Here is a 22,475-nt window from a genome sequence, read left to right as displayed (position 1 = left end):
ATCTATCTATCTATCTATCTATCTATCTATCTATCTATCTATCTATCTATCTATCTATATATGTGGAACATTTTTCGTCTTTAGGCTTTTATGAATCAAATAAACAGTGTTGAAATGCATCAATGCGTATAATGGAGGCGAAAACAGGACAAAGGGCAATGAGTCAAAATTATGATGATCAGAAATTAATTTGATGAATACTTTCCCTGTTTGTTTACATTTTCATGTGTTGTAGTTGTAAGACACTGAGTTTAACGTCACATTAATTCATCCACGAGGGAGCAAATTCCATGCTTTCCATCACTTGTATTTATTATCTGCAACTATTTAGATATTTCCTCAATGAATGTCAGGTCACAAAACCACTCACAGACCTATTTTCAAAAATTATATTTAATGATTGATAATTTGGATGGACAAAATGAGTTACATAAAAACTGTTGTGGACCTATGTGCTTTTTAAAGTGTGACATACTCAGCAGTATAAAATGCAGTCTTGATACACTTTGGCATTAATAATTAGATGCAATATGGGGCTATGAGAAATGGAATAATTGAAGCCACTGAAAATAATCAAGAATCGTGTATACATTTTTTAGTTTCTATGCTGGGCAGCCATAGGAGAAGATTGACATGTGTTTATGGGCTAAATCCAGGTCCAAATCCTTGTCCTGGACCTGGACCTTCGTCAGACAGCCTGACAGGAACTGGGAGCCAACATTGACGTCACTTTCACCTGAAAGAGAAAATTTTAAAGTTACACAAGAGGTGGCTGCAGAAACAATATTTTTGGGATTGAAAAGCTCTGGATATCTCACCCAGAAGACCCCCAATGGCAAAAAGACCTTCTCTCCAAGTTGTCACATAAGCAGGGTGGCTCGCTGCCATCACATTGGCATTTCCTAACAACTTATCTTTTCTTATCTTAAGGAGCAGTGAGTCTTTGTCAAACGACATCTCCAGTTCCTTGAGCTTGCTACTCAGGTCCATTTTTAATTCCCCATAAGTGAGTGTGATTTCCTGGACATTTTAAAGGGAGAGAGAAAACAACATTTAATAAACTCATTATTATTATTATTATGATGATGATGATGATGATGATGATGATGTAATATTTCCTTTGACATGTGCAACATCAACTAAACTAAACAAATCTAAAATAAATACTGACATTTTTAGCATGATGATTGTGCACACCTTTGTATTATTGTTGGCGACTAATGTGAGCATCATCTCCTGTCCAGGGGCTTTGATGCTCAAAATGGTCCCATGCATCTGAGAGAAATCTCCCTCCAACCCAATCTTGATGTCATCATCCTCTGCAATGGAAAAAACTGCAAAGCGACACAAATGAAAAGATGTATAATGAGTCATGCAGAAATTCTCCGTGCGAATCCATTCTTGAATAGTTTCAAATTAGTTAATGACTGATCCTAATATGATTGGCTCAAAAGCTGCAGTCGTCAGTCCTCATGTTACAGACCCGCCTCCAAAGTGCCTCGTCCGGTGGGAAAGAGAGAAAAAGCCAAGTCTCAATTCAGGTGTGTGCAAATTCTGTTCGATACGTCAGAGATCAACATGAAGCTTTATATGTGGACAAATTCCAGACGCTTAATGTCTGAATCGAGCCAGTTTCGGTGGCTACCATTCAGTGCTATTTATTTACGTCCCAATTAGTCCTGTTTAGACAACCCCTGTTATGTTGGAACCATTAAAGAAATACGTGGATTTATACTTTTATATGTGGGATAGTCATGAGATGATATTTACTTCAGTTTGTATTTGTTTTGTATGAATATACTGTTAGCGCGTATTACCAAAATAGATGTGGGTACAAACTGTTTTCATGTGTTACTATTTAAGAGCCACCAGGTGGAAAATACAGATACTCCCATCCATTTATCTATCTTTAAAAGTTTATCATACCAGTAATATTTTCTCTTCTACCACTTTACTCCTATGAGAAATGTTTTGCACTTATAGGTAAACTCCATCCAGTGTCCAGTCAGGGAATCTATATGACTGCATTTTTAATCACTGTATATACTGATCTGATCACTTTGTATTTCAGAGAATGTATAAAAGCTTGCAAATCTGTACATGAAATTTAATTTAAAATATCCACAGTTCTGCTATTCTTGTTCAACTCTTATTGGAAAACATAAGTTACTCACAAATGGTGAATACTGATTGAAAGTTAGGAGTGAAATGAATGTTGTTACTCACAATGCCAGCTGGAGAGTTTTTGCTCAAATCTTAAGATTGCACAGTGTTCCCACCTGAAGTGTTGAAAACAGCAAATCCTGTGCCTGGGAAGTAGCTGCCAGGTTGGATGTTTTGATAGCAGGGCCAGAGCTCCTCTACCTCCATCTCCCAAGAGACGCTGAGGTTAAGCCAGACGCCGTCCCGCACACAGCCGTCCAGCTGAGGCTCATACTGCAACAAAGAAATGTGTTTATGATGATGAACTGACAGACAGGAAAGAAAAGAGATAGTCCTTTTTTTTGTTTTATGTCATTGTGTGAAGAGGAAAAATATTATCGTATTAGTATCTGTACCTCAACAATCAGCTTTTCCTTGCTGATCATGATCCCACCAAGTGCCAGTCGAAGATCTCCTTCAATGATATCCTCTGGATGTTCGGACTGCATACCCACCACCAGTCCAGGAGAGCCGTCCACCTCTAAAATAACAAACTTTCCTTGGTTGCTCACTTCCAGCTTGGTGGCACCAAGAAAGAAAGAAAGAAATGATAGACGTCCAGCTCACTTTGGCAGGTCAAGTTTTGACTATAGTGAAACACGTTCAGACACTGTCAAACTCACTGTGTGCCATTTCCCATCGTTGAGCTTTGGGCCTCCTGCCGCACTGACGAGCATGCCTTGCTGGTGGATCTGCATCAGAGGGATGCCGCCTTTTAGGCACAAAACAAACCAGTCCTTCCCTGATTTGGTGTCTCCGTAGAAAATCGTCCCTTCCGGGTCGAACGTCCGAAGCTGGAAGGAGGATTTGATGCTGCACAGAGAGTGAAAGCGTCGGTTCTGATGTTTTGATAAACAAGAAATGTATTTTCTCTTCGCCACAGGTTTCCACCGTGGGAATTATACGACACTTTCTTGGGTCATTGAGCTGATGTACCTGACGATATCGGTGAAGTTGATTATCGTGTGGGTCAGTGGTTTCCAGAAGTCTCTCTCCTGGCCCAGGTAAAAAGTAGAACCGCCCAATACTTTTTTCTGGGAGGCACAAACCTACTCGTTACTTCAGCATTCACAGTAAAGTCATCCTTGTCTCTATTACAATTAATTACGAACATGTCCTGTCATTCAAACGTCTATTCTTACCATTTAGACCTTCATTTTCATGTGACTAGTAAGTGTTCAAACTAATGCAAAGTTATTTCCATGACTGAGTCATAAGATGTGATTAGATTTGCATGTAATTCACAATTATAGACACCGTGCTTGAACCAATGACACACAAATATTTGCAGGATTTCTACAGCAGGTGAGCAAACCTCCAACTTCATGGCTTTAAAAATAGGTGATTGTTTACAAGAGTTTGAAAATCTGAAATCTAAGTACTTAAACCAGATATTAGCCAAACGTAGAGCTACTTTACCTGTTTTGCAAGTGATGTGCCATGCAAAAAAAAAAAAAAGTTGTTTGCACATCTTCAATCTAGAATTGGTGGTTTGCATGAAGATTAAAGAGGTTACGCAGTCTTGTGCTAATTGAAGTAATACTGTTTCGTGTACTGATAAGATGCTTGGGATGAACTGGCGGTTCTGTGTATTACATATGAAGGAACCTAATATCAAACAGAAAAACATCCTGCGTTCTGTGAAACATGGGGGAGGAAGCATCATGATTTAGTACTGCTTCGCCGGAATGGGAAACGAGATATTTTGTGAGGGAAAACTAAATTATCACTGAGGCTTCCCACAGCATGGATATTTTCAGCACGGCTGTCAGTTGAAACTCAGTAAACAGTGGGTGATGCGACATTTGAACAACCTAGAACATACGACAGAAAGGCTTCCAGTCTTTGGAGTGGTCTAGTGAGACATCAGACCTGATTAAATGATTTCATATATTCCTCCGACGGTACTTGACAGGGCTCTTTTTAGTGGGTGCACATATTCGTCTGGTCGCTCCACGTCTCAGGGTTAGCATTAACATACCTTATCCCGGCCGTTGCCCTGCGCTTCGGCTTCCCAAACCAAAAGGCTCGAGGCGAGCAGCAGTCCACTGGCCAAAGCTTTCCAAAACACGGCCATCCTTCAGAGGCTTCACCCACCCGGGCCTGTAGACTCCAGAGAACCTTGTGTGGTCTGTGAAGACCTAGATACTCGGGTGGCGGGATGAGAGGCAAACAGATTCTGTGTCTGCAGAGTGGGTGTCTGCTGGCACACTGTCCCGCGGGTCCAGAGGCCAAAAAAAAAAAAAGATGGTGTGGTCAGTGCAGGTTATTGATCTTCAGGACAAAGAGCTTCATGGCCATATGGCTTTGACCAATAGGGTGTTTGTGAAAGTTTAGGTGGGTGGAAGTAAAACTCTGTGCAGCAGGTTAAAATAAATAAAAAAGAAGAAGTGGTGCAGAATGTATTTCTTTGGGCCTGTCACGAAATTAGTGATAGTCACAAGATGAGAGAGCAGAAATGATCGTCTTCAGCGGTCAGTCTGTCTGGATCTTTCACGGTGAGTCATGGAGCTCCGATACAACTGGAGGCCAGGTGAGCGACCTCAGTCAACCCACTGATGTGTTTGCCTATTACACAGGAACCTTGAATCACCGCTGCTGGCCGTGACTCAGTGTGTGCGCGTGTGTTAGGAGTGTGTGCGCACTGCAGTGAAAGGGAAGAGCGAGAGATGAGAACTATGCTCCCAGTCACAGAACTTGGTTTTTTTTTTTTCTTCTTTTTCTTTCGCTGGCTGCTTTCCCTTGATACAGTCTGATTCCAGGAAAACTGCAAACACTGGGAGGTACGCAGAAATGTGCTCCACACATGCACAAAGCAGAATCTGTGTGCAAACCAAACCATGTTACAGTAATGACAGGGAATTTACAGATGATGAGAAAATTCATGGCCGTGTTCCATTTATTCATTTCAATGTTCTGCCGTTTTGATCTTTGTGTGGTTTGGACAGATCACTAAAAGCACAAGATAAAGGGACCAGAAGGTCATGAGGCTCTTGGTCCGAGCCCAGAAGGCTTATATAACCACCGGCGCCCAAATCAAAGTTAAGAACAAACATAAGTTGTTTTAATTTGAAAGAATCAGGAAGCTACGAAAAAATATTGAACTAGAGAAACAACACAACAACATAGAGACAAAGTGTGACCCCCCCCCCCCCCCCCCCCCCCCCCCAAACCAAGTGTAAATGACAATAAGAACGTGCGAAAAAGAAATAGAAACAACCATAGAAAATGATATCATGGTAAAGAACCTCACAAAGATGCAGCATGATCACAAAGTGATGTTACACGTTTCCAAATGCCCCAAAAAATGGAGATTCAGATTAAATAAATAAATAAATGAAAGGAATGAAAATTGTATCTTCAGGATTTTTCAGTAGAATTAACATTTGAGGAGCCACTATAGACAGACAAATAATAGAAACTTTTACTGGTATGAAAATTTGGCATGTTCTGCTGTGAAAAGGCTGTAAATTTTGGTGTGAAAGTTTTAACGAAATAGATTACATAACATTACGCTTATAAACTCCACCTCCATCCCTTTTAATGTGTGGTAATAATAGTTATAGGAAACTTTGATGAATCCGATTAAGAAGATGTCATTTGGGAGCACAGTGAGTCACGTAACCAGGTGTTCTGGTTTTAAACCACTGGATGTCAGTATTGGGGAGGTTTTGGGTCAGTCGATGATTAAAAGTCAGCTCCTGATTCTGCCAATAAGAAGCATTAAGCAGCTTTGGGTTTCGTGTCAGCAACCATAGCACCTTGTATAACGTGTTATTTGTAAATTCCGGAGAAAAAAAATAATCCAAAGATACAAAACAATAATCCCTGAAAAATAGGAGAAAAACCAAAAAAGATTAAAAAGGACATTTCCCAAATATCACGATGAAGCATTACTACATTATGCAGTCACTGAAGAGAAAATGCAGTTTTTGCTTTACAGTACATTCATAGCTTTATTAGTGTTTTTATAACTGAGTGTTGCTGAGTGCTGCAGCCGATCCCAGCTCACTGTGGGTGAAGCCACATTCTGGACACCCACCACAGACATTCACACGTACGGCCAATTCACAGCCACCAATTAGCCTCAAAATGCATGTTATTGGACTGTTGCAGGAAAGCGGAGTACCAGGAGAACACCTACAAGGAAAGGAAGGTCCAGTTCAGACTCGAACCAGGGAAACGTCACTTTGCAACAAGAGAGCTACCCACAGCACTACTATGGACCCCCTGAGTAAAATTTAAAGTAGAACTGTGGTTTTGTCATGGTCATCTTCTTTGATTAAGAAAAAAAAAATTTCTTTGTTTTTTTCAGTAAATTATGTTAATGATCATATTGAGTATAACACCAATTTGGAACTCTAAATTTGCTCATTGTTGACAACGACAAAAATAAATTATAAAGAGTGACTTATAAGCCGACATCAAAATAGAAAATAGCAAGCTGTCCGGTAGACTAATCACAAAAATGACAAAAGATTGTATCTCTTACTTGGACTTGGCAGTTTGTTTCAGGACATTGGAGCATGAAAACAAAAAGCTGCTCCACCGTATATATTTTACATATTTTAAAATATTTAATCTCTGGTTTGCTGAACAAGGCCATCTCCAGAGGATCAGAGAGAACGATTAGGAGCAAATTCAGACCAGCAGTCTGGCGGGTGTGAGGGTGCAGGACCTTGCAATGCTTTCAAAACCAATCAAATCATTTTGAACTCAACCCTGAGAGCTGCAGACAACCAGTGAAGAGACGCTATAACTGAAGTACTTAGAGACTTTGTGAAAACTCTGCAGCATTTTGTTCACGTTGCCACCTATTGATTTGTCTTTTTCTTTTAGAATTCCAGTATAAACAGCATCAAACCTCATTAAATTTCAACTGTATGAAAAACCAGTCATAAGCCCATAAAATATTTAGATCACCCTGTGAATATTTGAGACATTGTTTAAAAAAACAACAACAAAAAGAAGGCAAGACCAAACTTGTGCTGATCTCATTGGGTCATCAGGTTAATACTTTATTTTGTTTGATTGCAGCAAAGAGAAAGGAAGGGAGACAGTAACAAGGGGAGAAGGAGAGACAAGAAGAATGTCGGAAATAGGAGACTACAGACTTTGGGAGAGCTGTGGCTACAAGCCTTTGTATCAAATCTAAAGACAAAGTCATCAGGCAACATTAAAACATCTTTTAAAAATAACATTAACGTATTTTGTGGGCTCTATATGGCACAGTATTACCCTAGACATGTACACAATACCAAAAAACAGTTTAGCCACACTCCTACATCTATGAACAGCTTCATAGCAAACAAAGCCATGAAATCTATCTCCAAATCATACCGTCATTTCTCAAGAAAAAATGTTCATATAGCTATTCAAATTTCTTATGCCATAACAAGGCACCTTAACAGTTGAAATCTGGCGGATCCACGTCTTACTATAGATAATTATTTAAATATCAAAGCAGAGGCACATTCATTTAAACTAAAACATACAGTAAATAGTTGTATATTACCACCAGATTCCAGTCCAGTCACTACAATACGTCGATTTGCATGCTTTTGGTCTGTATGATAACCATGATGGCAAACTATGGCATAAGAAATGGTCCAAAAACACAAACATGTCCATCTACAGGAATGGCTTGAGATAGTGTATTGGAGACAGCAAGGCTTTTTTTACACTGAAACTAACCCACAGAAAAGTGTCAAAAAACAACCCCCACCCCCACCCCCCCAAAAAAAAAAAAAAAATAATAATAAGTGGCCCATGTACTGCCAAGGGATTTGCTGCTTAGGCAGATTTGTTTTGGTTTTTCGTTTTCACGCTGTCACTCGCTCTCAAAACACGTACCCAAACACGCAAAAGGCTTGTAACCACACCCGAGAGGGACGCATGTCCACCCCTGCAGTCGGTCACGCTGCATTTTAGCACTCCTGCCCGAACCAAAAGGCGCCCCAGTACCGTCACGCACACAGAAACACACGTATTTCACTCGGAAAAGGTGCAGCGAGCGAATCCACGCTCAAGGAGGGAGAGAAAACAGCTCGTAAATGTGGGATCTTATTGTGGCAGCAAGTTTTGTGGAAGTTCATCCAAAAAAAAAAAAAAAAGAAAAAAAAAAAGGCCTATAATGGATTGAAATATGATTAACTGAGATATGGAAGAAGGCCAGGAAATATAAAATGAAACAAACAAAAAGCTGTGCACACAATGCCAGATTTGCTGAGGATATAAACGGTTAGGAAGCAAGTGTTGCTCATGCGTTGTGGATACAGAACCCAAGTTTACTGATGTGTTCCTAGGACTACTGTATATATGCATACCAGACGTTATACAGTTCTTTAACAGGTTATTTGTGTCAAAACAGAAACATAACCAAAAAAAAAAAAAAAAAAAAGGAACTGAAACCAACTCTACCATTAATGCAGCTGTACTTCATTAACCTCATGACTAAATTTACATTCATATCTTAAAATATACTCCCCCTTTTTTCACTGAAGCCACTTCCATCCGGTAAGAGGGCTAAACAACATAAACAACAACATAGTTTAACAAAACAAACATGTAGAGATAACATCACATGTAACAAAAAAAGACCCCCGGGAGGGTGTCTGGAGAGTTTCGGCCACCACTTTGGCTGCCAAGCTTTGCCTTTTCCCCACCTCTTGGTAAATGACGCAGGGCAGGAAGGGAAATAGTTCAGACTTTTTCCAATCTCTCCTTGTTCAGGCGAGCACGACAACCTATTTCAACCCTAGTGTCCTTTCCTGCGTGACCTTCCGATTCAGAGTCTGACAGTTTTGTGCCCATATATATTTCTCTTCCTATCCAGAAATATGCAATACCCTGAATCCATTTTGCTTGTTTCGTTCTCTGCTGTTGCTTGTCTTCCTCCTGGCTTAGGAAATGGAGCCTTTTCCTCTTCCAATCAAAGAGGAAAAAGCTACACAAGTTGAAGGCTGACTGGCATTTAAAAATTTCTTTTCCTTTTTCATTTGAAGGAAATGAGATGAAAAAAAAAAAAAAACAGAAGTGCAATGTTCTACCAGCCTTTAATTCTTACCCAGTGGCCAGCTACATTTTCCAAAGCAGCTACAAGTGTCCCCGTTAAGTGACCACTACTTGTCTATTTTGTGCACATAAGGTTTACCCATGGTGAATGCTATACAGATCCTACAGTGTCATCAGGACACGGAGTCGCCATTCCTGTCGAGACTTCGGAGCTCAGATGATCTGTCTTTGTCACAGAGTCATGTCCAGCTATACCTTTGACTTTTTAGCGATGCACATGGACCTACCGTAGCCTTTTCTCGACTAGAGTAGGAATGCTGTGTGTGTCGAAAACGGAATGATCTAGTCATTCACCCACATCCCTCACACACGCACACACACGCACGCACACGCACGCACGCACACACACACACACACATCACACCAGCTTTCACTCATACACAGTAATACCTGCTGCAGCCCAGCCCTGCATGCACGAATCCCTACATATATGTGCATGTACATGCTCATATATAACTTTCACAGACAGTTTAACAACAGGATGCACCTGTGTTCTCATACAAAAATACACAAAGTTCCTTAAATGCTCCATCTTCAACTGCGTTGAATGAGGACTCGTCTGTCTTATCCTGTATCTTTGCCCATAGAAGCTCTCCCTGAAGAGCGTTTATCCTCATTATGCGGTGACTATAAAGGGAAGTAGACTGAACTAAATTTTTTTCCACACAATACACACCCTGTTAGCAGTTCTTATTCTTATATTTATAGACAATATAATGAGTCAGAGAGGAAGATTAATCAAGCTCTAGAACTACGACACATTACAGCCAGACAGGAGAGACATGGAGGTGGGTGAGCAGGAGTAAAGATAGGGAAGCACATATATATATATATATATATATATATATATATATATACACCTTCCCATTGCTTCATTTCTTTGCTCCTTCTCCCTTCACACCTCCTACCGTAATGCACTGATCGCTATTGAATAAAAGAATGGCAAGGGTGCTGTGCGAGTGAACTCAATGACCCAGTGAGCACGCACCCCTCCCACTCCCTGCCGTCCCCACTGAAAAATATTCCTTAAAGCGCTTCTACGGTTTGCTGCTGCTGCTGTCTCGTTGTTTTCTGCTGCTGCCGCTGCTGCTGTAGAGGCTGGGATTCGCCACAAGAGGGTGAGGAGCTGCACCCATATAAGGCCCAGCAGTGGCTGCGTAATTGAAGATGGCAGGGAGGAATGGCAGAGGCTCCACTTTGTCCCCCCCAGGTGCCATCATATTCAAAGCCACGGGTAATGCTGCCAAGTTATATGGATAGGCCAGTAGCTGGGGCCCATAAAGCAGCTGGTAGGGGTCCGGATAGAATGGCAGCTTGGCCAGGTCCCCGCCATTAGGGACCATCACTTTTCCCAGTGGGCCAAAAGGAAGAGCTCCAGGTGGATAGGAGGACATGAGCAGGCTTTCTTCTTGCTTCTTACCAGTGCGGTAGCTGTCCGGCACAATAAGGGGTAGTGGATAATCTTGGGAAGGGTAAACCACGGGGGTGGCATCCCCTTGCTGTGAGTCTCTGGAAGAAACAGAATGTGGATGGTCTGGCTCAGGTGGCTGCGGGGCTCGAGGGAGAAGCAGAGCGTGGGCAGAGGGGCGGTCACCGGCACCAGCTGCTCCAGTGGGCAACGTGAGCCGGTCGAGTCCTTGTGAACTTGAGTGAATCTGGCGATTGGCTTGAGCTAACAGACCAATATTTGAGGGGGAATGGCAAGGGGACTTGGGAGTGTGCCTGTGTGTGGAGGGTCCATTCATAGTGGTTTGAGTGGGAATACGTTGGGGGGATGGCACAGGGCTTAAGGGCTCCTCTTTGGGGACCAACAGTGCAATTTGGTCCTCTGATGCGTGAGCTACTCTACTGATCTGCTGGGCTCTCTCTATCTCGATGTCCCTTTCTTTCTCAATTTCTCTGTTCCGTTCCTGTTCTCTCTGCCTCTCCACCTCCATTTCTTTTTCTTTTTGTCTCTCCATCTCCCTCTCTCTGGCTAGTATAGATGACATGGTCAGGTCCTGTGCTTCTTCAGGAGAGGGACTTCTTGACAGTGACGGGCCTCTTAGATCCTGGACCAGAGGCACTTCCTTGTAACCTGCGTGTAGGAAGATTCCGCTCCCGCCCTGTCTGTCTCTGTCCATAATGACCCCATCCCGTTTCACAAATCCCCCCTCAGAGCTGGGAGCTGTTGTCATGGAAACAGGAGGAGCAGCAGTGGTTATTCTGGTCTGTGATGTCATGGGCACATTTGGAGAGGTGTTGGCAGATGCCATGATGTGTGCAGGGCTGGGTATTCTATGGAGCTGGCTGTCGAGGTTCTTTTTGCTCGGAGTGCGGTAGTCAAGACATTCAGGCCCGTTCATTACAAGCACACTCTGGATATTAGAGGGTGTTGCAGGCATGTATTCAAGTTTATTGGGTGTAAGGTTAACTGGGCTTTCTAATGGTGGGTCTGTAATTTGTGCCCCTGTCTCAGAAGGCTTTGTTAGTTCATGTTGGTGACTGGATTCTGACATCCGATTTTCTTCTGGGAGTTCAATATGGTCCTCATGCTGCTGGGATGTCATACAGTCACTGCTACCGTGTGGCTCTGGTGATGAATAGCTGATAACTGAAACAGAGAGAGCACTTGGAGCATGTCTTTTTTCTGTCTCTTGGTCTGTGCTGAGGGGGTTAACAATTGTCTCTGATGTTTTTGGGTCCGAGACTTTATCTTCCCTTTCTCTCTCTGGGGAACTGCTTAACTCATGGCGTCTGATATGGCGGGTTAGTGCTGAGGATGTCTTGCACACCTTGTGACACTGAGGACAGGTATGTCGTGATAATGCTCTTCTACTTAGGCGATGTGGACTAGAATTACTCCCTCCTAAGCCTCCGTGCCCTACTTTGTCTTCCTCATACTTAGTCATTTCTGGCACAGATTTGCTTTTGGGCACTTCAACTTGTTCAACTTTAGGGGGTACTGAGGGTGTCTCAGCAGGCTTGGGGTGCTGCGTTCTCTGGTGGTCTTCCAACTTATCTCTTGAGGGGAAAGTGGCTCGACAGAAGAGGCAAACAAACTCCAGCAGATGGCTTAGCTCATGTTTGTCTCGCTTCCTGGGGCTCGAAAACCAGCGGCCACATGTACCACACTCTGCTGCATTCCCATTAGTCCAAGGCCGCCTCTTTATTCCAGCCGGAGCCGCTGAGGTAGACAGAGAAGGCTTTGCAGAATAGAGGGGAGGGGGCGAAACCTCATTACAGGCTTCCTCAACTTGTTCCTCTGCATCTTTATTTTTCTCTTTTACAGTGGTAGACAGACGTTCCTTTTTAAATCCATCTCCCCTGTCTCTGTCGGATTTTGACACTTTTTCTCCCTCCTCTATCGTCCTATTCTCTTCTTCATCTTGTGATTTCTCTGTCTCTTTATTCACAAGGCATTTGAGTCTCTCTGCCCTCCTCTTCAGTCGGATGGAACGTTTGAACTTTAGTTTTCTCTGCCAGCTCTTTACCCTCTGTAGATGTGCTTGGGCTTTTCTCTTCGGCTTGTAGGAGTAGTAAGGTCGCCATAAATTATCCTCCGTATCGTGGTCACTGTCTTGTTCGCGCACCTCCTGACGGAAGTAATACTCCCTCACTTCATTAGGAGATTTGGACTTTTTCCTGACCTCCTCATCCTGCTCCTCCTCTTCGTCATCGTCCTCCTCCTCCTCGTCCTCGTCCTCCTCCTCCTCCTCCTCGTCATCCTCATCCTCACAGTGGCCTCCGTCGTTATCGCCTTCTTCTTCCATGCTGACTCTGCTTTGGAGGCGATGCTTATGGTGGTGGTGGGAGTGGGAGTGGGAGTGAGAGTGAGAGTGGCGTTGCTCCCTGGCTTCTCGCATTGATGATGTTTCACTCCGTTTGGCTTTAGGGGGGGAAAGGCTCTTGTCTCTCCTGAGGTCTGTCTCCGAGATGCTGCGTTTCACTATAGCCTCCTCTCCAATACGTACAGTAATCTGGCACAGTGGCCCTGCCTCTTTGACCTGTGACCCTACAGATGCTGACAGCTGCTTGGAATGGGATATATCGCTCTTGCTGTGGGACTTGCGTGATTTGTAAAATAATCTGCGTGTCTCTGCATCTTCTCTGCCTCTTGAGCCTTCTTCTGTAGTATCTGAACTTTCTCTTGACCTCTTCTTGTGATTATCAGTACTATCTCTTTGCTTTTTGATTGGTCTAGGACAAGCTTTGTGTAAAGTTTGGCTGCTACTGGTCTCAGGGGATGAGCAACTTACTGGGCTCTTTTCACTGCCAGATGTAACTTGGTTGCTATGCACAATGACAGAGGAGGACACTGCTGTTCCATGAACTATGACGGAGGGTTTTGTATGGCCATATGTTATCACAGAAGGCGTGTTTGTTTCGGTGCCCCGGCCAGTCTTAAGAGGTTTGGTTTTGCTGCTGTTGGACGTTTTGAAGCTGCCACTACCTCTCCCCTGTTCTGACTCTAGGGCCTCACTCTCATGTTTTCTAACTTTGGGCACATCCATCTGGGGGAGGGGTGTTAGTGCAGAGAGGTCTCTGTGCTCAGAAGCCACAGAAACAGGGAAGCTGTCAGGGAAGGCATCTGGGTCAGGCTTTACACTTTGAGGGTGGGCCCCACCAATGAGGCTTTGTAGGTCCCCAGGGCCCAGAGTGCAGCCCAGGCCAGGCAGTGAGAGGGAAGATGTTTCACTTGGTGTCAGCAGCAAGCCATTATGCAAACTGTCACTGTAGGTCTTGTAGGGTCTCTTCTGGGAGCGCATTGGGAGAAGGCGGTACAGTTTGAGGGCATTAGCTTTTTGTTTATAGCCCCCGTTTGCTGTCTTTTCACTAGAGATGAGGCTGGGATTAATCCCGTGAATTGTCTTCTGGTGTGTTTTCAGATTGTAGTAGGTGGCAAAAGCATCCCAACAGAAGATGCACTGGTATCGACGTTCTCCTGTGTGCCACACCTCATGCTTGGTACGATACTCAGCCAGGGCAAAGACTTTGTCGCAGTAATGGCATGGATATTTGCGTCGCCATGAATGTACATTTGAGTGACGCTTCAGACTGGACAGGGTCATGTAGGATCGCTCACACACAGAGCAAAAATAAATGACATTGCCATCGACCACCTTGACAAAATGGTGCTCATCACCCGCTAGTAGATCTGCGCCTGCTGCATCATCACCTTGGATACGTGCCAGGAGGCTTCGCGCTTTCTTCCCGGGCCGCGCCTTGCTGATGTCTGTTCCTCCCACAATCACTCCTCCCTCCACTCTCACCTCACCCTCCTCTAATGGTTCCTCCTTTGGCTGCACAGTGAGAGAAGGAGGGCGCAGGCTGTTGGAGTGTAGGCCTGGCACCCTGCAGGAGGTCTCGTGGGATTGCAGTCTCTTGCTGTGGATGAAGACTTTGCCACAATAACGGCAACAGAGGGCGCGGCTTCCACGATGCAGCCGCATGTGAACGGTGAGAGAGGAAGCGGAACTGAAAAGGCGATGGCAGACCCCGCATATCAGCTCCGGTTTGAGGCTGTCAGTGGGAGAAAAGGAGGATGAATGGGGGGGTGCAGTGAGGCCCTCGGAGGGGGGAGGCGGTGGTGGTGGCAAGGGGGGTGGTAGATGGAGAAGGGGTGAGTGTAGACTTGGGCCAGGTGGGCTTCCCGCTTTCCCAGCTGGTCTCCCCGACATCTTCTCCCTCCTCTCTGCATCCCCCCCTCTCTGATAGCCTGATGCACCCAGACTAAAGAGGATTTGAGCAGTTTGAGAGGGCGAGGCTGTGCCATTGGCCAACCTGTGCCTCTCATCAAATCCGTCTCCACCATAACAGCCCCCTAAAGAGACACCAGAGGACCTTGGTGGTGACCTATGAAACTGAGTCTCTGAATTTAGTTTGGAGCACTTTAGAGGAGGCGGGGATTTTATATCTTTCCTGATGAGTCCATGAACACTCATGGGAGATGAAGAGGAGGAGGGTGAGGAGGACGGAGAACTGTCATGTCTTGGGGGCTTAAAAGGTCTGTGCTTTACATCCATGGTGGCGTCCAGTTTCCACAGTGACCCTTTGTCTGAGTTTTTAGAAGATGTTCGCCGTCTGTGCGGGGAAGGGGAGGATGAAGAAGAGCTATGACTGTGGTTTGGAGAGGTCAAAGAGGTCGGGAGGGGAGCTGCACTCAGCGGGAAGCTTAGGGTGATTTTTGCATTTTTAGGTCCATCACCTACATCCTCCAGCCTGTCCTCCATCGTGGCCTCTCCCCGGCCTCCAAACTTTTTGCCCTTCATCTTGAATTGTTCAGCTTCACCCTCCTCCTCTTCAGACTGAGTGGCCGCACCAAGACAGCAGACAGGTTTATGTAGTCCCTCAGTCTTTGATCTGTGCAAATCTATCTGTGAGGAGGCTTGAAAGGGACGAGGGGTGTTCAACGCCACTGATGACAGTGGCGGGGAAGACAAAGATAACAAGCGCTGACTTTGGTGAAACGTGGTATCCTTAGTTGCAGTACGTATGGGGTTGCAGAGGGGACCTAGTCTAGGAGCCAGGCGTTGTTCACTCAGACGTGGTTGAATAAGGCCCTCATGGAAGGGGTCCCACACCTTCTCACCGGACACCATGACCGGCCCCCGAAACCTAAAAAATAAGTCAGAAACATAGTTTTAGCAACAACATAGAAAATATCAGGGGCAACATGAACATGAATTCTACTTACTTTTGAACCAACAAAAGTAACTAAAATTTACATTGCACTCAAAACATTTGGAGAATAAATCATGAATCTCATGGAAAACTGTAGAAAACACACACACACACACACACACACACACACACACACACACACACAAACCTAAATGCCCCAGTAACGCTGAACTCCAACGGCTCAGCCCGGAATTGTGAGTGAAAGGAGGGAGAGGGCAGGGGGAAGAAATGAATCTGCGGCAGTGCTGGTTTGGATTTCAGCATGCCACAGCCAAGCTTTCAGACACACATTCCAGAGATCCATCTCTCTCGGCTGTGACACAACATTCCCTCTGCCTAATTGGAAGGCGTTTAGATTTAATCAAGATTCCCTCAGAATAGAGTGCTGACTTAGATCCGGGTCTGCGATGCACATAAAAATAATCACCCGCTCTCTTGCTATTTGAGCAACGGCCTTGTTAGCCATTCCTGGCAGTGGCTACTATTTGCCAGGCATGACTCTAACCATTTATTTGGGAAGGCGGAGGGAAGGAAAGCGGAGAAGGGAGAGCGATCGCATGCTTGAACATCTTTAAGGGCTGTTTTTCTCCGCATCCGGTACAATCTCAGCTAAACGGTAGAAGATGAGCGACGGGCTATTCTCATTTTTATTCTAATTGGACCACTACGGTTGCGGATGCAGAGCTGCTGCTATTCCCCAAACGCGAGAAAGCTGCAGATTCACATACGACAGCTTGCTGTTATTACTTATTTAAAATGGGTTCTTCTGTTTAGGTCTGGCAAACTGGGGATAAGAGAGGGGATAGTTCATGTCTGTAATGATGCGACAAGGAGGAAAAATCCTCAGTCATGCTTTTTTGCCTTCATTTTCAAGCAGCAAAGCAGCCAGGAAGGCAGGCCGCTGTAAAATTCCACAGGCAGCTCTGAACAGGCAGAAACTAGGTCAGCACTGTTATTGCAGAGGGAAGAGGAGGGAGAGAGAGAGAGAGAGACACACAGAGACTGAGTGAGACAGAGTGAGAGAGACAGAGAGGGTGAGAGAAAGGGTGAGAGGATGAGGGAGAGTGAAAGGGTGAGAGAAAAAGGGAGAAGCAGAGTGAGGGTTGTGGTGGGGGTGTATTGAAACAGGAACAGTCAGACACGCCGCACTGTCACACAGACAGGAGCTCGGGAACTGACACACAATGCATACATGAACTGTACATACACCCTCACATGCCTGCAGGCGAGACAGACAGGCATAAACAAAGTAGTTTAACATGGACAGGCCCACTTGTAAATGATATTCAAACTAAGAGGTGAATCAGAGTGCATCTCGGCCTAACGCTGGCCTACAGCATTCAACATTCAACAAAAAGGAAAACAGAAGTGTCTATTATTGATGCACTTAATGCAAACTGCAGGTACTTTTTGTTGTGACGCCAATCAATAATGTTTCTGCATATTAAAGATTTACGTTCAAAACAGAATAGAGACACTACCCTGTGTCGTGAGGCTCTGGATGTTCTGTCCTTCTGTATCGAGACACGCCATTATTGTCACTGATATTTGCTGAGCGATAGATGTGCAGGAAATCCCTCATGGCAAGCGCCAGCCTGCTACAAGTGGGCGGACACTCCGAGAGACGTCGCTTAGGCTAAAAATTTCACCGTCTCATCTGATGCTTGAGCTGCGGACAGGAAAATGCGTATGACGCCCCCTCGCTCCTTTTCTTCATCTGCCTGTGACGCACACGGCCGCTGTATAAACCCAGCCAGCACGACATGCAGTCTGGCTGTCACAGGTGGCTTTCAGCACACTTTGAACGTACTGAATGTACACGTATGCTCACAGAAACGCACGCCAAAACACGAGGCATGCAGAAACACTCGTTCCTATGTCTTCACCTACCTAGAGGAGCAGGCACCCACGTCAACACACTCAACCCCCTCCCCCGTCAAATTCACAGACACACAAATGTGACCATGAGGAACCTAAATCAAAAAAATAAAAAAATCTAAATAAACAGTCTCACTGTTCCCACACTTCTCAGCAACAGGATGCTTCGTGCAAAAATAACATGCTGGTTGGCCCATGAAGTGTTCATCTATTTACGCTTGTGGCACTAAGAAACCGCACAGCATGAACAGGTGCTCAGCTGGAGCCGAACAAATTACTAACTAAATTCATGTAAACTTGATTAACCTTTTTACCAAATGCAATAAATTTCATATGATGAGACAGTCTCTTTAGTGGCAGGCAGAGGGAACCAAGTCTTACGTTCGGCTCGTTGTGTTCCAGTTTGTGTTCCGTATCAAATGACAAATGTGAGAAAAGTAAACATCCTCTGCTTTTGATTCTGATTAGGTAATTCTGACATTTATAGAATATTCCTAAAAGCAAAACCGAGCCGTTTAGCCTTTGCTTTATAGTCACTTTTATAAACAATCTTCAAGAAAATAAAAACAATATTTTTATCAGCTTGAATTTTGCTGCTAATTCAAAGTTGAGGTTTTCCATATTTGAAATTATTTCCAACCAGCTTGCAAAAAATGTGGATGCCTTCATGACAGTGAAAACCATTATGCTGTACTTTTAAAGAAAAGTCACCACCAATCCCAGTGCGGCTTAAGTGGCCTTGCGTAATAACATAAGGCAGGATGGCAGCGGAGTCTGGCTGATACATCAACTTGAACCAGACGTGAAGCAATCTGTTTATGCCTTACTGGTACGTCGACTGGTCGACAAATAAAGTGTTTGGATTCAGTTCATCCATTCAAACATGTTTTGTTTTTTTTCCACCTGCCTCTAACTTACAAGTTGTTGTTTTTTTAATCAACATGTTATTTTACTCACTACAAAGACAAAGCTAAAACAAATAAATCTTCATAATTGAGGAATAAAAGTCTGGTTACAGCAAATTACACTTTTAATGCTCTTTAGTTTCACTTAATGTGGTATTCATTATAGTTTAAATAGCTAACACTTGTACCTATGCCTCATTAAAAGGTTTTAAACACTCTCGAGCCCTGCTAAAATGATTGAGCCACCTCTGTGGTTTCCACCACTCTTGCCATTTCTCGCCACAATTTGGTGAAAGTTTTATTTTAGTCATCATCAACAAAATAGCTGCTCGTATTGAGAAGTACTAAAAGGCTAGAGCTGCCATTGCAAGCAGTGTTAAGATGACAGAAATCACTTCAATCTGAGTTGAAATTGGCAATGAACATGCCTCAGTTGTGCAAACAAATCATTCATTGCATAAACTTATGTATGTCTTGTATATAATGTTTAATGTGGCCAGGGTGTCAGCTATTGTGGTTTACCGCATGTTTATAGCACTCATTTGTATACTTACAGTATATACTATAATTACTTAGTTGAGAAAATCCGATATCGACTCATTATGGATTTCCTAATATGGTCATCTACCCTCGGCACAGCGGCAAAGCACAATGAGGCTGGTGTCAAATTACAAGCAATTGATCTTGCGGCAGGCTCAGCGCCATTGAAAGAGGGGACGAGAGGAAGCAGCCGAGCATAAACTTGTTTATAAGGGAGAGGGGAGAGTCGTTTGGAGACAGAAGCTACAGCCGCCTGTTTTAGGGTGAACTGAGGGAGTGCAAAAGGAGGCCGTGTAAAGTAAACAACCTCTTATACTGTGATTTAAGAAAACCTACTTCAGTGAGATTCTGGAATATGTGAAAAATGAATTAACAGTCGCCCTGTAAAGCTGCCCGTGTCATTAATATCACAGTATTCAATAAGTAATAATAACATTGCATTCAGCAGCCTAATTGTTGACCACAGCGTTATTATTATTACTAAAAGGATTTTCGGTGTCATTCTGTGTGTGTGTGTGTGTGTGTGTGTGTGTGTGTGTGTGTGTGTGTGTGTGTGTGTGTGTGTGTGTGTGTGTGTGTGTGTGTGTGTGTGTGTGTGTGTGTGTGTGTGTGTGTGTGTGTGTGTGTGAGGGGGCTGCGAGCCGGAATGTGGGGGGCCTCGGCGCTCCAGCCGGTGAGCCAGCGGCGAGGAGCATGTGGGAAGAGGAAGGTATTGGTTGGGCTTTCTCCCCAGCGAGGGGCAGCCAGAGGGGCCTAACTATCGAAGCAGCAGTTGCTCTGTAAAAGACGTGTGTGTGTGTGTGTGTGTGTGTGTGTGTGTGTGTGTGGGTGCGTTAAGGGGGGGGGGGGCATCGTTAGCAAGAGCAGCTACTGAACTCTCCACAACCCCCCGGCCAAGAGAGCGTGGTGGAGCCAGCCAGATGGGATAGAGGGAGGGAGGAACGGAGGGAGGAGGTAAGGGGAAGTTGGTATGGGTCGGGGAGTGGTTGTGGTGGCTGTGGTGGTGTGAGCGAGGGAGGCAGGGGTAACTTCAAACGCATCAATCCCGTGTTCACATTTTATGGTTTCCGTGTCTTTCAGATCCCCTCAGCGTGACTGACTGCGTGCCCCCGCCCCGTGTGTCAACTGTTGTATCGTGGTGTTTTCGAATGCCACTCCACGCACCGGCAAACCGGTCCGTGTCTGAAACGCCACACTCGCCATGCTCTGTTAGCTCTCATCCCGGCACGTAATTCCCATAGTTCTGCTGGCTTGCTAGAGAATCACGGGACGTGTTGTCAGGAAGCAGTGAGATCCCAAAAAGCACCCCTGGAGAGCAGTAGCAACCACACCGATGACCTTTTCGAGGTAATTTCTCCCCCAAATAATTTTCAATTTCACACAAAGTCCCTTTTGAAGTGGGTGTGAAAGCCCCGCTGGAGTTATTACTTTCAAACAGCTTAGGAACATCAGAGTGTTAAAAGCTCGAACCGACGCAGCGTGTTACAGCGGTCACCACAAACTGCAAGTACGACTGTGGCAGGGGAGCAAAAGCGAAGTGCTGCACCAGCTTCCTGACTTCGTCCACGTCCTTTATGTTTGCAGTGAAAAAAAAAAGTAAGTTAACAACATCCAAGCATGTCAAAGATGACAACAGTTCATCTAACTATCTTATCAGAAAAATAATCAAACTCACAAAAATTATAAAAAATAAATAAAAATCTGTGATCCACATATGACAGACCGATTATGACAACATCCTCTTTACTTGAGGCCACAAGCTACATTTCCTATTGTCTGACCTATGACCCCTAACCCTGTGGCAGTGTGGATCATATTTTCCATACATTGAGCACGGGGGCTTGGCTTGGCATCCACAGAGACCAGGAATGTGAGAATAGTTGGCAGCAGATGCTGTGTTGTTTTGGAAAAAAAGAGTAAGGCTGAGGGAAGCAGCAACAACAAGGACTGGGGACATCAATATGCCCTCTGCTGCTCTACGTGAGGTAACCTCCAACACACAAAAAAAAAAAAAAGGAGAGAGGAGAAAAAAAAAATAGAAACAAGCTGCTAAAATGGAGGACAAACTGGGCGGCTCAAAACCAAAATAAGAGACAAAACCAGTTGACAGAAGTGGGGATGTTTACCTTCCTGCTGCATCCAACTTTGTCCGCCTACAAAACACTTGCTCTCGTGTTGTCAGTAAGTTCATAGGCAGGAGGTGGGAGGCTGGCCCACCATGTTAGGACCCCTCAAAACAAAATTTCACATCATGTTCAACCCCTGCTCTGATGTGATAAGACCGCCTGGTCGCCCTCCCCAATCTGTGGTGAATCACAGACGCAAGCGGCTCCGATAAATTAAAAGTTTCATCACAATCTCTAAACGAGTCATCGCTCTTGAAAAAGAAACTGCGTGGTGCGCCAGCGACAGAGAGGGGAGGATGAGGGAGACGAGGCCTGTTACTGGCACACACACACACACACACGCACACACACACACACACACACATACAGACCCAGCACAGGCACACAGACGTGAATATGCTTCCACAAGCGCACATTGCATAAATACACACACCCACCAACACTCACGCCCCAACACAGTAAAATAAAAACCTTTTCTTCCTCTTCACGCGCAGAGCAATCGCCGCTACAGCAGCAGAGAGAAAGCAGGAAAAAAAAAAAAAAAAAAAAAAAAACAAGCAGGGAAACAACAAGAATTCAGCCTCTCTTCCTTCTTATTCCCTCTGTCTGTCTCTCAGGAAGGCAAGCATACAAGAGAACGTACCTCGGAAAACCTCCTGCTGCATCTCTGCTGCGATGTGTTCTCTCCCCTCACACTCCCTCTCTCCCTCTCTCTCTCTTTCTCTCTCTCTCTCTCTCCCCCCCTTGGTCTGTGTATGCGCACGTCTGAGTGTGTGTGAGAGAGTGAGAGCGAGAGGGAGAGAGAGAGAGAGAGAGAGAGCAGGGAGAGGCGGTGTGCACACACACACACACACACACACACACACACACTCACACACACACACTCACACACACACACACACACATACAGGCAGCAGTGTGTGAAGACAGAGAGCAGGAGCGATTCTCACACTCAAACTTGCTTGCTCTCCCTCACTCACTCCCCTTTTCTTTCTCCTCTCTCACTCCAGTTTTTGCCTCTGACACACGATTCTTAGTGTTTTTGCTCTTTTTTTTTTTTTTTTTTTTCTTCCAGCAAGTGAATACC

At 44.7% G+C, this 22,475-nt stretch overlaps 2 protein-coding genes across 2 annotated transcripts; both read right to left on the bottom strand.

Annotated features, from left to right (window-relative positions):
- Positions 1 to 173: 173 nt before the first annotated feature.
- shbg (sex hormone-binding globulin) lies at positions 174 to 4,722 on the bottom strand. The gene is made up of 8 exons (XM_080486083.1): positions 4,184 to 4,722; positions 3,139 to 3,236; positions 2,826 to 3,015; positions 2,559 to 2,720; positions 2,280 to 2,436; positions 1,198 to 1,334; positions 819 to 1,020; positions 174 to 736 (listed from the first exon to the last, which is right to left on the bottom strand). The coding sequence occupies exons 1-8, from the start codon at positions 4,277 to 4,279 to the stop codon at positions 603 to 605; spliced, it is 1,176 nt and encodes a 391-aa protein (XP_080342209.1). The 5' UTR covers positions 4,280 to 4,722; the 3' UTR covers positions 174 to 602.
- Positions 4,723 to 10,183: 5,461 nt separating this feature from the next.
- zbtb4 (zinc finger and BTB domain containing 4) lies at positions 10,184 to 22,107 on the bottom strand. The gene is made up of 2 exons (XM_080486070.1): positions 22,032 to 22,107; positions 10,184 to 15,873 (listed from the first exon to the last, which is right to left on the bottom strand). Exon 2 carries the CDS (start codon positions 15,855 to 15,857, stop codon positions 10,314 to 10,316), a length of 5,544 nt encoding a protein of 1,847 aa, XP_080342196.1. The 5' UTR covers positions 15,858 to 15,873; positions 22,032 to 22,107; the 3' UTR covers positions 10,184 to 10,313.
- Positions 22,108 to 22,475: the final 368 nt, after the last annotated feature.

The sequence above is a fragment of the Lipophrys pholis genome (assembly GCF_963383615.2).
Source record: "Lipophrys pholis genome assembly, chromosome: 18".
Taxonomy (NCBI): Eukaryota; Metazoa; Chordata; class Actinopteri; order Blenniiformes; family Blenniidae; genus Lipophrys; species Lipophrys pholis.
The sequence above is the reverse complement of the archived record's forward strand: the minus strand, read 5'-3'. Positions and strand labels throughout refer to the sequence as shown.